The 15,902-nt window shown below is 48.1% G+C and overlaps 1 protein-coding gene across 1 annotated transcript in view; it reads right to left on the minus strand.

Annotated features, from left to right (window-relative positions):
• HYDIN (HYDIN axonemal central pair apparatus protein) overlaps positions 1–15,902 on the minus strand; it is a 322,142-nt gene that overhangs the window by 111,081 nt on the left and 195,159 nt on the right. Inside the window, exons 24-26 of the mRNA XM_045819132.1 lie at positions 1,025–1,157; positions 410–453; positions 279–360 (exon numbers count right to left, since the gene is read on the minus strand). Of these exons, the coding sequence (XP_045675088.1) occupies positions 279–360; positions 410–453; positions 1,025–1,157 (259 nt within the window). The remainder of the gene's footprint in view (positions 1–278; positions 361–409; positions 454–1,024; positions 1,158–15,902) is intronic.

Genomic DNA, 15,902 nt, shown 5'->3' on the forward strand with positions numbered 1-15,902 from the left:
GAGATTTCTAAGGTTTAGAGGTAACTAGTTTTTCCACTAAAGAGAAAATCTATTTGCTGAGGCGTCTGGGGTCTCCCTGAGGTGCTGGCTCAGTGGGTGTTTGGTTGTGACGTGACCCGGGTGAAGTTTCAAAGCCTCATCACAGCCAAGTCCCAGCATTGCCCTTGCTACTCCACTCCCAGGTCTGCCTCTGCCTCTGTTTTATGGAAAGGACCCTCAACTTGTCAACCCACCCCAGGCAAAAACAAACAAACAAACAAACAAACAAACAAACATACATCTGAGATGTGCAGGTCAGGCTCTTCTGCTTTTTTGTGTCCTCTTCCTTTAGACCCAAAATCTTCATCCACAGGGACAATCCTGGGGAGTTCAATGAAGTACAGAGAATCACTCATTTGTCAGCTGTCACGGCACAGTCTCCAACACAACGACCCTGTCTTCTTCCCTCCACTCCTGTGCCCCACAGAACAGGCAGGGCTCTCACTCACAGGACGCCTCTCAAGAGGTCAGCTGGTCAGTGCTCTTCCCTCCTGCCCCCCAGACAAGTAGTCCAGGGCATCACACTGAGCAATTCTCTGTAGCCCAACCCATCTTTCCTGGCCTATCAAACCCATGTCCAACTTATAAAAGTTCTGAGAAGCTCTGGCAATTCTTCAGACAATTTGGACATGTCTCCGATGTTCAATGTTAAGTCACATCATTTACTGGAGCATTTTATTGTGAGGATATAATGTCTGACCAATAGTCATATCCTCTTCTGCTGGCTATCCTTGACCTGACCCTGGCTATAGACCTTGAGAAGGTGGAGAGGGCAACATGGTAGGAAAGGCTCAGTCCCTGATGACTTTCAACTCCATATCCCAGACGCCTAGTCCAGGGCCTAATACAGAGAAGACTCTCATTAAATTGTTGACTGGTGAGTGGTTGGATGAATAAATAAGGGATGAGTTTGAGAATGTAAGTCAGTGCAGAGAGAAGAATGCCATTTAAGAAAAAGTCCATTAAGGCTTTGCACTTAATTAACAAAACCACTTAGAGCAATCTCAGGGGACTGTATTGCTGAGACTGCTCCTGAGCTGGCGGAGGCTGAGGTCCCCAGGATGGACTCTCGCTGGGACAGGAGGGCACTGTCGGGCTTCCGCAGCCACGTTACAAATCTACAGACACATGGGGAAGACACAGGTGTTGCAAGTCAGTGCCTAGGGGGGCTCTTGGTTTCTAAGGCCACGTGCCAAATTCTAGACCAGACAGGTCTAGAAGGGACTGCTGTACACCCTCCCATGTTCAAATCTTAATTGAGCTTTTATTTTCTCCCAAAAGTTTGCTGACCACACCCTCACAGTCTGGGTCCAGTGTCTCTTCTCTGAGTACCCACAGCCGCCAGGGTTCCCCTCTCACACTCCTATCTCCCGTCTCTGCTAGACTGTGAGCTTGCTGAAGACACTGTATCTACCCTGTCATAATACAGTGCCTGAGACAAAGCAGGCACTCAGGCATGGATATGAATGAATGTGTGCCGAGATCCTGCTCCCAGAGAGCCAGAAAGCAGGGCCAGGACTAGGGTGAGGAATGTGAGGCACTTGCTTTCTGGCCCTGCAGGTGCAGCTCAGCCTGTGCATGACCCGCCTCCTACATGCTTGCTCTGGGGCCTCTGCGCTCCACCCTGGTCCTGGCCCTGCCACTTTGCTCTACTGCCACTCGAGTTCTCTGGGGCACAATAAAGGATGGCGCCAGCTGCTACCGAAGCCCTTATGTCCAGGTCTCACGGACGGGACAGGTCTTAGGATGTCACAAGAGCCAGAGTGGTGGGGTCGTCCCACCTCAGGATGCATGTGGCTTTTTAGGGACTCTTCCCTTCCCACATCTCAGGCCTTTGATATTAATTTCAACCCACTGTCACTTACATATTCATTCTGGCCCCATACGCATTCTACTTTTTCTCAGAGGCTCAGCAGAAATGTCACTTATTGGATGGAGCACCAACACTGTCTCATCTTGCCATTGGAAGGAATTTTTCCTCCCTCTTAAGTTTTAGAGCATTTCACCTGCACTTCTTTTAGGGCGCTGATCCCTCTCTAACATGCACCTGGGGGCTGTGTCCTACGCTTCGGGCATTCCTCTGCCAGCTTCATGGTTTCTGCCTTATTGAATGTTATTTAATAACTCAATTTTCATTGTATAATTTACATACACGATGCACTCATTTTAAGCACATAGTTTGATGAGTTTTTACACATATATCTACCAGCAAAACCATTATCATATTCATACACAGAACATTTCTATCACCCATTCTCTCTGGCCCCAGACTCCCCTTGGCTCTGCATCAGTAAAAAGCAGACATGCTGACAGCCTCACATAAATGAAATTATTAATGTGTACTCTTTTGTACTTGACTTCTTTTGCTCAGCAGAATGTTTTCAGATTCACATATGTTTTTGCAGGGAGCAGTAGTCTGTTCTTTTAATCACTCAGCAGTATTCCTCAGGATAGACAACAGTGTGCTTATCCATCTTCTTGTCGATGGACACCATGGCTGTTTGCAGCTTTTAATACTGTGAATAAAGTTGCTGGAAGCCTTTGTGTGGACATATGTTTTTGTTCCTCTTGGGTAAATTTCTAGAAAGGGAACTGTTGGCTTGTATGCTGTATGTATGTTCAACATTGCGGGCAACTGCCAAACAGTGTCCCAAAGTGGCTTTGCCCCATTTCACACTACCACCCACAGGGCATTGGGGTGCCAGTCGGTCCACATCCTCACCCAACTTGGTCCTCAGTCCTTTTAGTTTTAATCATTCAAATGAGTATATAGTGATAGCATACTGTGGTGTTTATGAATAGGCTTATTTCAAAGGAACAAATGTATATAATTACTATAAATTGAGAACCAGTTTTATCTACTATAATCCAAAGGTAAGTATGATGGGAAAAATGTTCTTATTTTCTAGCCTGATGAAGGCTCTGAGCAGGGCTCTGCTTGTCCTTTCTAAGAAGAGAGATCAGTGCAGCTTCCCCTTGGGAAAACCCTCAGTGAGCAGTAGCGCTGTGAGCTCTTGGAGGGCAGGACCCAAACTCTTCCCTCTTTACAGCCCCCAATGCCCAGGGTCTTATACCTACAGCATGAGCTCAATCTGTGTCTGACGGAATGGACAGATGGAGAGATGGACAGATGGATGGGTGTATGGATGGTTGAATGAGAACAGGTAAGTAGCATGGTGCAGGATAATTTGGCTATTCTGCATGTTTACTTTCAACTTGTCCCCTCCTCCCACCCCATGGCCTTGGAGAAGAGCAGAAAAGCTCTTTTCGTCTTCTCCTGTGACCTTCCACCTGGCTTACTCCAGGCCAGACGTCCCTAGTTGACACTACCTTAGGTGAAAACCACACTATTCTGGGCAGAGGGTCCATGTTGGGCTGGGTGCTGGGAAGCTCATTAAAATGTTCCTGAACCTCATCCTTGGGTGCATTCTGATTCAGCAGATCTCAGGTGGGGCCCAGAAGTTAGGTATTTAACAGTCTCCCCCGGTCATTCTAATGTGTAGTCAGATTTAGAACCTACGATGGGCAGAAATGGCAACATGACGGCCAAGGACTGGAGCTGATGGTTAACGTGGGGTTATCGCTGAGCCCTGCCTGCTAGGGACAGTGAGATCAGCACAGGGTGACGTGGAGCACTGATCAAATCACCTAGGCCAGCAGAGATGCCTGGGGAGACTCTGCCAGCTCACGGGCCCACACAATGGCACTCTCCTATCCAGCATTTCCACCCCCGGGGTGGTGTGCTGAGTGGAAAAAAAAATCACACGGGAATGTCTGTGAAGGGAAAACACAGAGCTGCAGAGTACCCACAGACCTGAGGAAAAAACAACGCCTCAGCGGACAGTGATGCCTGGACAGCCGGGAAGCGAGCGGTCTCTCTGGAAACAAACAGAGGAGCCCAGTCCGGCAGCCCTGCTGACAACAGACGGAGCCACAGGGGATGGCAAAACCTTTGTCTTAACGAAGGCTCCCGCTTATCATTAAAGCCGAAAACCTGCTCCAAAACACTGAAATAGAACGTCGGTAGTGTTTTTTTTGGATCGGATCTCATTTTACCCTCAGGAATAGATGATTACTTCCCTGTTATGCCAACCCAAGCAGGATTAGATTCGGTTATTTTTAAAAGAGAGTGCGCAGCAAACAAGCAAAAAAACACAAAACCCCCAAATCAATATAGCTCCAATTCCAGAGCTGCCCACATCAGACTCACTGGAGCAGCCGGGAAAGACACCCTCCCTTTAGATGTGACAGAACCACGTAAACGTCAGACGCACTGCCAGTCAGCCACACGGGTTTCGGCTCAGCCGTTTCCCTCTTTGTAGTTTATTTGTGATTTTTGGTAGCTTGGGATCAATATAAACTTTTGTGCTGCAAATTAAAAAATGCCCACCACCCTTAGTTCCTGTTCTCCCTTTACGGGAAGTGGAAGTCCATCAAAATAAAACCCCAAAGAACGTGTCTGTGTTTCAGTTGGTGTTTTGTGCTGCAGCGCAGACAATACTTGGGATGGAACAGTGTATGTCGGATACCCACTGAAGTCTGGGCTGTGCAGACGCGGTCTCAAAAGACGGTCTCAAAAGTCTTGCAGCAGATGCCATGACTTCTAATTCACTGATTCACTGGACCTGGGTTCTAGGCATGCCCACTACAGAGGGTGAAGGCAGCCACTGGCTGGATAAAAAGGTCCTGCAGGCGTGTTTTGTTTGGCTGATAAAGCTATTTAATATTTTTTTCAGTTATGACTGTAGCAGATGCTATTGGCACACTGTCTACATTGCCTTTACTAGAATGGTGCACCCATCCCTCGGGTGCTGTGTGTGTCGGGTGCACCTTTCTCTGGGCATTGCCCTGGCTTGGTGGAGCTGCCTGGGAGGTTATGTCCTCCCACCCGCTAGGGTGTGAGCACTAGACAAGGATTGTTTGATGAGGGAGAGGACCGTAAGAGTGCAGCCTTGTTGTCTCCGGGTGGGACAAATTCTGATGCAATTCACACTTCAGGGCTCCCATGGGGTCAGGCAGAGGCAAGACTTCTGAAGTCACACCTTCCCCTAGTGTTCCCCTCCACCCTATAGTGTTTTGTTTTTTTCTTTTTTTTTACTCTTCTATAATTTCTGCCAAGAGCTCTCCCTCGATAGATCACCTGCCCAAGCATCACCATTTCAGGCTGTGCTCCTAGGGACCCAGTGTAGCACTGCGTGATTCCAAACATGAAGAAGCCAGTTCTTGCTTCAAGGGACTCAGAGGCCAGGGAGTCAGAGTCAGAGACGTAGGGATGGGTACGAGGGGTCCAGCAGCAAGGTGTGCAGAGCGAAGGCTGTGGGGCCAGCCAGCGGGGGCTTGAATTCTGGCTTCCTGATTTACGCACCGTGTGCTTGGGAGCTGTGTTAGTGATGGAACCTTCCTCCTTGTTTGTGGTGAGGTAACAAACTCAGCAGGGTGCCTGGGTCACGGTGAGTGTCCAACGTGCATGAGCTGCCCAAGAATCACCAAGAATCAATGTGCATGAGCTGCTCTTGTGCTGGAGTGGAGGGGATTGCCATCATTTTTGAGGTTTAGATGAGAGAAAAGTCTGTTGGAGTTCAGAAGAGGGAGAGACCGGCTTTCCCTGGATGTGCGGGAAGTCTTCAGGAAGGAGGAGCTAGTCTAACTGCATCTGGAAGGAAGAGTGGTCCTTTCCGGGTGAAGAGTGGAAAGGAAGTGCTGTCTGAGGGAAAGCCATCCATGAGGGAAAAAGGATTGAGAGCCCCTGGATTCTCCAGGGACAAGTGAGAAGTTTGTTGTAGATGGAGGGTGCGTGTAGATCCCAAATGGAAGCCGATGAGGATGAGGAGGAAGATGCTGATGATGACAATGATGATGATGAAGACTGGCAGTAAGTGAGAGTCAGTGATGGCCAGCAGTGGAGGCAGCCATGATGGGGGGGGATGGCAGCCATGGGGACAGGGGCGGTCCTCCTCCTGCCACTTTATTTTCCCTGTTCTCACACACCTCTTCCTCCTGGCACTGGGCGGAGGACGCTGTGAAGCACAAACAGCAAATGTAGGGGGAACACAGGTGGCCAATGCTTCCAATGTGGTGGTCCTCACTGGCTCCTCCACTACTCTTTTCTTGCCGTCCCTTCTGCCCAGCCAGCCCCTCAGCCGTGCTCATGGGCAGGCGGTGCGGAGGCCGTCGTGGGAAGAGAGTCTTGGGCTGTGGTCTATCAGGATGGGATCCTCAGCCCAAGAGCTTGGTCCAAGTGCACTTTCTGATCATTTCATGTCCCCACTTTAAAACCTTTTGGAAGACTCTCCATTTTTCTGAGGATAAAGCAGACTCCTTAGTGAGGCTTAGAAGGCCCTCCTCCATGGTCAAGACCTCCTACCCCCAATTTTGATACCAAAAGGAGCAAATGACCCATAGCAGCCAGCTCCTAGCATGGTGCAGAGGTCCAGTGCGTTTTCAACCATCCAAGAATATGAATGTGTGCTATTCGGCATAATTGATTTCACTGTTGAGGTATTTTCTCTACAGTTATATGCCATATTTCCATGCTTTTGACTTGTAATCTATGGCTCTTGTTAAGCAAACCCCTCATCTTTACATGTTAGATCTTATCAGGTGTTTTTTTTTTTATATTCCCAGTCTTCTTCTCAGCTATCTAACTTCTGCTTCTCTCATTTTCTTAAAGCCCTCCCTCTCTCCCTTTTCCCCTCCCTCCCTTCCTCTGACCACACATCGCAAACCTGCTCCGGATTGGATAGGCCCCTGATTCCTGCTTATAAAGGGAGCAGATTATAATCATGGCTTTACATCGTGTTGAAAGTGGGCACATTCCTAAGCTTCTCTGGGCATACACATGAAGACCCAAACATGTTTCCACATTTACTGCCTGGCTTTGTGGTCTTACACTTGCTGCACCTCCCACAATGGGAAGCGGATGACAGATGGAAACAGATGGGGCTGGCTCAGCGCCTTCCCCGCCAGCTCGGCCTGGCTCCGCCACGTGAGAAGGGGAAGGGAACTGCAGATACATGGCCACTGTAGAGAGGGGCCTGCTTGCGCTTCTGACTTTATGATGTCCCAGAATGCTGCCACTGGCCACTTGTGCTAAGGTGGATATTGGTAGGACATCACTAAGTTGCTAAAACTCAGTTATTCGGGCCTTAGGGAATGAAAATTGTATTTTTCAAGGTTCTCAAAAGGAGCTCCTTCTCACTGCAGCTGTCCACTGGAATCACCTGCGGAACTTTAGGAACAATGGATGGATGCCTGACCCCCAACTGAAGAGTTATGATTTACTTGGATATTGAAAAGTTCCAGGATGATTCTAATGTGCACTCAAGGCTGAGAATCACTGACCTGTACGATGGAGGCAAGCGGGTCACAGAGAATGGTGATAAAATGAAGCCCTACTGTGGTCTGACCACTTGTGCCCTTCACATTTCATATGTTGAGATCCTAAGCCGAAGGGGACAGTATCTGGAGGTGGGGCCTTGGGAGGTGATCGGGTCGGGATGGCCGAGCCCTCCCGCCTGGGATGAGGGCCTTTATAAAAAAGACCTCAGAAAGCCAGCTTGTCCCTTTTGCCATGTAATCCACAGGAGAAAGGTGCCATCTGCGAACCAGGAAGTGTGGGCCCTCTGCAGACACTGCATCTGTCGGAGCCACGACTGCAGACATCCCAGCCTTCAGAACTGTAAGAGAAAACTGCATGTTGTTTATAAGCGCCCCGGTAGCTGGTATTTTGTTACAGCAGCCCAAACGGACTGAGAGGCGCTCTAATTAAGTAACTGCCTCCAACAGTTACTCATCACTGACTCCCTACCAGGTATAACCTCAAGCACTTCATAAGGACTGCCTAGTTAAATCTTCACAACAGCTTGATGAGATACATCCTAGGATGGTCCTCGGCCTTCAGAGGACAAACCTGAGGCCCACAGAGCAGGTGGCTGAGCTAAGTTAGCTTGGCCCCACAGCTTACTCTCTTAACAACTTTGCTGGGCAGGGGAGGGCTCCTTCATCACGCCACGCTATGCTCATGGCAGTGACTCACGAAGTAGTATTTTCCATTTTAAAGGTAATCGAAATCCATCACATAGAGAAGATACAGTGTATTTTCTAGAACCTTTTTTTTTTAAAATAAGAGGGACCCATTCTGATTGTATCTAGATAAGGAAAAGCAAGAGACAGTTGATCTTGCTCTTGAAAAGACTTCCCACAGTGAGTTTTGCTGTGAGATGAGTAGTGGAGACATGTGCCCAGAATGGAGCGTGAAGCTTTCCAGAGGGATTTCTGCGCGCAGTGGCCATTTCTCTAAAAGCTCCAGAAGGTGTCCCCACTGCTACATGCTCTTAGAAAGGCAGCTGAACATGTGGGCTGTACAATCGCCCTTATTATCAGCTTCAAAGCTCTTTAGAAATCTTTTCAAAACAGGAAGTTTTTTAAAGTCAATTCCTTTTAATGCCTGGTCTTCAGTAGATGTAGCTAGCTTTGGGGGATTTTAATGAATATGAACACACAGCTAAATCAACTGCATTCTTTTTAAGAATCAGGTCACTAACTGAGCCAAGCGGACATGACTTTAACTCAGGTCCAGATATACACTGATACCTTCCACGCTTGTCTCGAGAAGCCAGTTTAGCTCGCACTGAGTGTCTAACAGGCTGATGCCCTCTGCTAGTATCAGAGACATTGGGAAGGTGCCTTAAAAAGAATGAATCTATAGTAAGGTAACTAGAGTTCTTCTATAAAAACAATAAAAGCTGTACACAAAGTTTTGTAACACTCAAAATTGATGCAAAAAACAGCCCAACTCATTTCTCCATGTGATAACAGATATGGAACATCAGGAGACTGGGCTAAACTGACCTGCTAATAGAAGCAGAGTATCTGACCCCTAATGCGGAAAGCACTTGTAGGTTAAACAGGAGGTGAGTAAAAGGTCACTTGCAGGCTAACTACAAAGGCAGGAGCTTGTGTCTGGAAACTCAGATTTGAGAGAAGGCTTACAGCCCTCCCATTGGTCCCAGAGGCGAATGGGTAAATTAGCTGGCCCCTCCCAGCAGAGGGTGGGATCCTAGAGGGATGGGCTATGGGAGGATTACAGGGCCTCAGCATGGGGTATAAGCAGGCCTGCTGGAGGTCGACCTCACACAGTTCTCTTTCACAAGGGGCTTCACATTTACTAACAATGTCATATTTATAATGGGGGTAACACAACACAGATGTTCATTTTTTTATTATTCTTAAACTATGTATGTATGTTATATACACTTTTGCATGCATGATGCAATTTCACAATAAAGAGAGAGTGGATGTGGCGTGATGACGTTGTTTCTGATCTTCCAGTGAGGCAGCTGCAGTTAAGTGAGGGGCCAAAAGCCAGCTGAAACAGGTCTCCCGGGGTAAATGAGGGAGACGAGTATAACGTTTTCCTATGTTGCCTTTTGCAGAGTTGGTGTTTAATGCAACAGGAGGATTTAGCAAAGGGCTAAGATGTGGAGCGCTTGCTCGCTTGCTCGGAGGCAAAGCTGCAGGGGACCTGAATTAGAAAGAGAGGTGATAACTGATGGAGAGGAACACTGGCAGAAAGTTAGAGCTTGCAGAGCAAGCGATGTTGGAAGAAAGGAGGGAGATGATGAAAGAGAGTGTAGCCTGAAGAAAAGCAATGGGTGGCGTGGTCCGGGGAAACCAAGAGGATGCAGGCCTGCGGTAGAGCGAGGTAGGAAGGGGGCGGGGGAGGTACGCTGGAGTACAGGGACAGCTAGGAGCGCTGAAAGGAAGGGTGGGCCCAGGAGACACTTCTGAGGAAAAACTGGGGGAATGTGCTCCCACCGGGGTACTGAGGAGGGAAGGTGAACAAGGAGAGATGACTCAAAGCCAGACAGGTTACAAGGTTGGGTGGAGCCTTGGGAATGTTTATGATCAGCTTTACCAGGGAACACAAATGGCTTTCTAAAGTGACTGCATCAACAACACTCTAGTTGGCAATGTCTGAGCTTCTGTTCCTCCATATCCTCAACCACTGTACTTCGTATGGTCATATTCAACTTTGTGCAAGTTTGTGGGTATGCAATGCTGTTTTAATTGCCACTTTCGAAATTACTAATGAGGTGGGATATCCTTCTATATCAGCCATTCATATTTCCTCCTGTGAAATAACTGCCCATGATCTCCCAGTTTTAAATTGAATTACATGTTTTTCCTTCAAAGGCATATTTTATATATTACATACACTTATAATTTGAAGGTAATAAGTGTGCTAGAGCCATCTATCAGTTTGTGACTTCTCTTTTAATTATTTTTATGGTGTGTTTTAATGACTAAAAGTTCTCACATTTAATGTAGAAATTAAGAATAGTTTCATTAAGGTTTTGTGCTTTTTGTATCTTGTTTAAGAAATTCTTCCTTGCCCTGGCTGGTGTGGCTCAGTAGATTGAATGCCAGCCTGTGAACCAAAGGGTCCCAGTTGTTTCCCAGTCAGGACACATGCCTGGGTTGCAGGCCAGGCCCCCAGTGGGGGGTGCGTGAGAGGCAGCCAGGCATTGATGTTTGTCTCTGTCTCTTTCTCCTCCCCTTCTTTTCTCTCTAAAAATAAATACATTCAATTAAAAAAAAAAAGAAATTCTTCCTTGCTCAGAGATCATGAAAGCACTGTGCTACATTTTTTTCAAATCTAAAAAGTTGACTTTCAAATTTATTTCTATCCATCATCCTCATTAAATTCTTTTGTTAACTCTAATAATTTGCCTGTAGATTATTTTGAGTTTCTATGTAGATAATTATGAGTTTTATGTCTTTCTTTCCAAACCTAGTCCCTTTTATTTATTTTCATATCTCCTTGAAATGATTTTAACATTTTATTGTTTTCTCAAATTATCCTTGATCACGTTAAGGATTTTTTCCCATGAACAACTGTTTGGTTTTATTGGATGTTTTTTCCTTAATCTGTTGAGATGGCCATATGGTTTTCCTTCTTTACTGTGGTAATGTGATAAATTAAATCATTAGTTTTTCTAATGTGGAACTAACTTTGCATTCCTGGAATAAACCTAATTTGGTCATGATAGGTCATCCTTTTATCCTTTGCTAGATTAAGTTTGCTAATATTCTGATGAATATTTTGCAGTTATATTTTGAATTAATGAGTGAGAATGGCCTGAAATATTTATGTCTCTGACCTGGCTTAATGGGTTTCAGTATGAAGAATAAATTGGCCTCACAAAATGAGCTGGGTAATATTTTCTTTTATTATTTTTCTCTGAAAAGAGCTTGTGTAAGTTTGAAATTACTTGTTCCCTGAATGCTTGGAAGAACTTGCCTGTAACTATCAGGACTTAGTGTTTTATTATAGAAAGTTCTGAAATTATTTATTCAATTTCTTCACTGGGTATCAGTTGCTCCCAATTTTCAGGCTTCTGTTACCAGGGCCTTTTACCCCTCTAATGTGTCCTCATGTATTTACTGGTTTGATTTTTTAAATAAATACTGAAATGGGCCAAATTGGTCTCCCTCTATATATGTGTCGAAGTCCTAAACCCTAGTACTACAGAAAACGACCACATTTGAGATGGGTTCTTCAGATGTAATTAAGTTCAACTGAGGTCATCAGGGTGGGCCCTAAGCCAACATGACCGGTGTCCTTCTAAGAAGAGGCAATTTGGTCACAGACATGGATAGAAGGGAGACACGGGGAGAAGAGGGTCATCTGTAGGCCAGGAAAGAAGCTTGGAACAGGTTCCTCCCTCTTGGCCCCCAACAGAAACCCGCCCTGCCCACGTCTTGGTCTCCGGTTTGTAGCTTCCCGACTGTGGGAGAGTAAGCCTCCCGGTCCGTGACACTTTGCTACGGCAGCGCTAGCTAATAATACAAACACGCGTGCTCACTGGAACTTTATCTGTGGGACCTCCTCTTCCGGCCCCTTTTGCTCCCTCATCACAGCTCCTCTCCTTCTAGCCCCAGGGCTCCATGACTGCTTTTGTCTCTGGTCCAGACTCTCTGGGAGGTGGGAAAGAAAGAAGTGCAGAAGCTTAAAGGGTTCTGGAAGGCGTAGGCCTATAGTGAAGAGAGAAGGATATTTATGGCTAGGACCAAAGCTTAGGCCAGCGAGAGGCACCTGCGGCCCTCAGACCCTGTGAGGCCTCCCCGTGTCCTTAACTGGCTTCAGACTGACTTCAGAAGAAAGGGCCTCATCACCTCCTCACTTCAGATGAGAGAGCCAAAGTGCAGGTCACGTGGGGCAGGCAGCTGAGCACGATCCTGCCTCAGACAGGCTCTTAACCTGCATACTGAGCAGCCTGGGACAGCTGGGTGCAAGGGCCTGCCTCGTGGTATTCAATGAAACTATTTTTGTTTTGAAAGAAAAATAAAGAAGCATGTGTTCCCTAAATATTTACTTAAAAAAAATTGGACCCTTGGGCACAGCAAGAGCCTGCCCTGATCACGGGTCTGGGCTTAGCTGTCTGCAGGAAGGAGGAGTGGGGAAGAGAGGGAGGCAGATGCTCCGGGCCTGGCCCTCCGGAGCCACACGTGGGCTGTCGTCTGCTAAGGCCTGGCTTCAGCCTTGACTAATACAGCCTGGTACAGGAAAAGGATTTTCTACCCTTGACCAGAAGGAAAGGGGGTCTGGGTCCACCATCTAGGTGTCTAAGGACCCTAGAGCTGTAACACTCTAGGATCTTGGGGAGCACTTCACTTAGCAGCACTTGGTTTGAAGGAGAGGAAGGCGCCCTCAGGCAACTAACTCCAGATTTTCCTCCCTATCTCGGAGACATGTGCGCCTCATAGACATCTCTCATTTAATCTTCACAACAACTCTTTTAGGTCTCTCCATGGTCTCCGTTTCACAGCTGAGGAAACTCAGGCACTGGGGGACCGAGCCTGGATTTTAAACCACAGCCCAGGACCTCAACTACCATGAATGCGTTATGTCCTAGAAAAGTTTCACTCTCAAAGAAATTGAGGGATGATGAGGAGACAGATAGAAGCATCCAGAAAACGAGGCTTCCTCCACCCACCTCCCAGCCCTGCCCTCCTCCTCTTCTAATCACAATATTGGACAACTTATGCGCATCACAGAGAAATCAATGTGAGAACAACACGTGCTCCTTTGCTCCAGGGCTGAGCTCCCTCAGGCCCTCATATTAGATTTATTTATAATCTGATTTGGAAATAAAAAGGCAAAGCTATCCTTGGAGACTGCTTGGCTCATGCGCTCTACGTTCTAGCATTGCCTCAGCTGTGCTGCCCTGGGCCTGAGCAGAGATGCCAGCCGAGCCAGCCAGTGTCCGCCTGACTCTCGCTGGCCTCCTAGAAGTAAAGGCTGGTTCAAGTGTGGGCCTCCTCATGCACCTCTTTCATACAGAGGCCATGAAGCACCGTGGTCTCATGCAGCTGACCAGACAGGCTGCAGAGACAGCTAATAAGGGGCCCATTGCCACGTGCTGGCCACGCCAGTGTGGATACTCAGCCCTCATGTTTCATCTCAGCTTCCTCGTTACCCGTGTATGTGTGAGCGGCACAGGCTGTCACGCACCGAAGTCCGTCTAGAGCGCTCTCACGCACATGGACTCACATGGGTGAGCACGTTTCTAAGCCAGTAACTGGCCTTCCCTCTTACAGAATGCTCAGTTAGCCCACTCGTCCGTTTTACTTCTGTTTCTGTTCTTATATGTGATATGAGGGCCAGCTTGGGGAAAAAATACTCAAACAAGAGAGATTCTTTAAATGCATGAGTCAGAACTGCCCACAAAATCACACACGTACACACGCACTCACTCCCACACGCACACGTGGGCTCCCACACACATGCATGCATGCGCACACACACACGGCAGATGTATGGAGTGTGACAAGAAGGGATGTTGAGTGTCTAGGCATTCTCATGTCCTGCCTAGTAAAAGAAAAAGAAAAGCTTCTTTTATCCTTTTGTTTCTTTTGCTAACTGCAAGGCTTAGAAGAATTCTAATTGGAAAAAGGTCAGTATTGGTACATCTGATAAAAGTAACCTTTAGCCAATGAGTGCTTCATGTTTTTCTGACGGCCTGCGCAGAGAGAGCCTATCTGGATGGTAAGTGGCATTTTTTTTTTTTTGCTATTCAAGGTGACATTACACCTTGAACCTTTCCATTTGGCAGGTGCCAGCAAGCTGACAGAAAAGAATCTTGCACCAGTTATGAAATGATTCTCCTCTCAGTACAAACAGTGATGGGAGCAGGGGAGCAGTTGACTAAAAACACCCTGTGAGGGATGACTCTGCTGATGACCGTGCTGGGCTCCGGGGCCCGTAGACAAGAGGACAGGCATGCTCTCTGGCTGCATGGGCATGAGGAGCCAGCTGGGATGTTGACAGTGAGCCATTATTAAAGATGCGCAAGTCTCCAAGACCACCAATGGGCCACCATGGGTAGAGACAGGCCACCCGAGTCTGTGACGTGGCTCTCGTCCAGGAGAGGGTCCCCGAGAAGGCTTCCCTGGGGAAGGAAGTTTAAGGGAGACATGATGGGGGAAGCAGGGCTAGCTAGGTGAAGAGGGGGGAAGGGTTTCTAGCAGAGAGAGAGCAGTTAGCCAGGGACAGCCCCGTGCAGGAAAGAGGCCAGCATGGGAGGCCAGTGTGGAGAGGGCAGAGTCAGGTGGGAAGAAGCTGGAAGGAAAGGCAGGGGCTGAGGCTGGCCGAGCCCCGCAGAGCACAGTAAGTACTGGGTGCGTTACCCTAAGGAGCATGGGTGTCACTGAAGGCCGCAAGCCCAGGCAGGACCATGCTTGTCACTTGGCTACTGAGTGGGTGATGGACTATGGTGTGTGAATGAAAGCAGAGAGCCCAGTGAGGGGCTGTCACCAATGGTCCAGGCAAGAGACAATGGTGACATGAACTACAGCAATGCTGTGGAAGTGGGAAAAAGAGGTTTCTAGAAGATGGGATAGGTAAAATTTGGGGATGGATGTGACGAAGTGGGTGGGGTAAAGGGAGAGGAAGGAAGCTGGATGGCTCCCAGGGCAGTGATGTCATTGCTGGGACAGGCCCTAGAGGAGAGGCAGGGAGGAGACAAGGGTGGAGCAGGGCATGCTGGATGTGAGGCACCTGGGAGACGTCCTGGAGGAGGGGTCAAGAAGGCGATGCACTAGGAACTCAGCAGAGGGGTGTGGGTGGAGAGAGACACGTGAGCCTGAGCAGCAGGGACTAGGTGAAGCTGTGGGGCGAGTGCTACTGTCAGGAGGAGCACAGGGCCAGGAGGGAGCCCCGCGCCCTCTAGCCCAGTGGAGTTGTAGCTGGCCCAGAGCTGGGAGGTGAGGGAGAAACAGGAGAGTGGGGTGTTATTCAGGCCGAGAAAGAACACGTGTTAGGAAGGAGGGATGGAGCAACTGTGTTGAATGCTGCCAAGGGTTATCTTTCTGGAAAACAGACTCCTGTCACTCTCTTGATTTTAACTCACTGCTGTCTCCAAGAAAGAGTCTAAACTCCTTGTCATGAAATATCAGGCTTCTCCCATAGCACTGCCACTCTGCCTCCCAGGCTCGTGTCCCTGACGTCTCCTCTGCCCCTGAGTCTGCGTTGTAGCCTGGCTGACATGGCCCCGCCCATGCTGGTAGGTGGCGTCGTTCGCCTCTCTGGGAGTCATCTTCTCAAATGTCAGTTTTTGTTGGGAGGTCTGCCCCACTCCCATGCCCTTCGGTCCACCGGGTTCTAGGGTCACCACTGCAGCCCTCGGTGTAGGGCGTGTGGCCAGGACAATGCTGATAAGCACTTTGATCTCCCCTAACAGTGACTGGTTGAGGGAGGGGACAGGTAACGTGATTCAGTTGGTGTGCTCAGAGCAAATCTCATGGAAGTTCTGGGACAAAGGCTCACTTTCCTTTCTGGTAGATCAGAATCCGCAAGGCCA

Source organism: Phyllostomus hastatus, unplaced genomic scaffold, assembly GCF_019186645.2.
Source record: "Phyllostomus hastatus isolate PE091 unplaced genomic scaffold, TTU_PhHast_1.1 phas_scaffold_345, whole genome shotgun sequence".
NCBI classification, from domain to species: domain Eukaryota; kingdom Metazoa; phylum Chordata; class Mammalia; order Chiroptera; family Phyllostomidae; genus Phyllostomus; species Phyllostomus hastatus.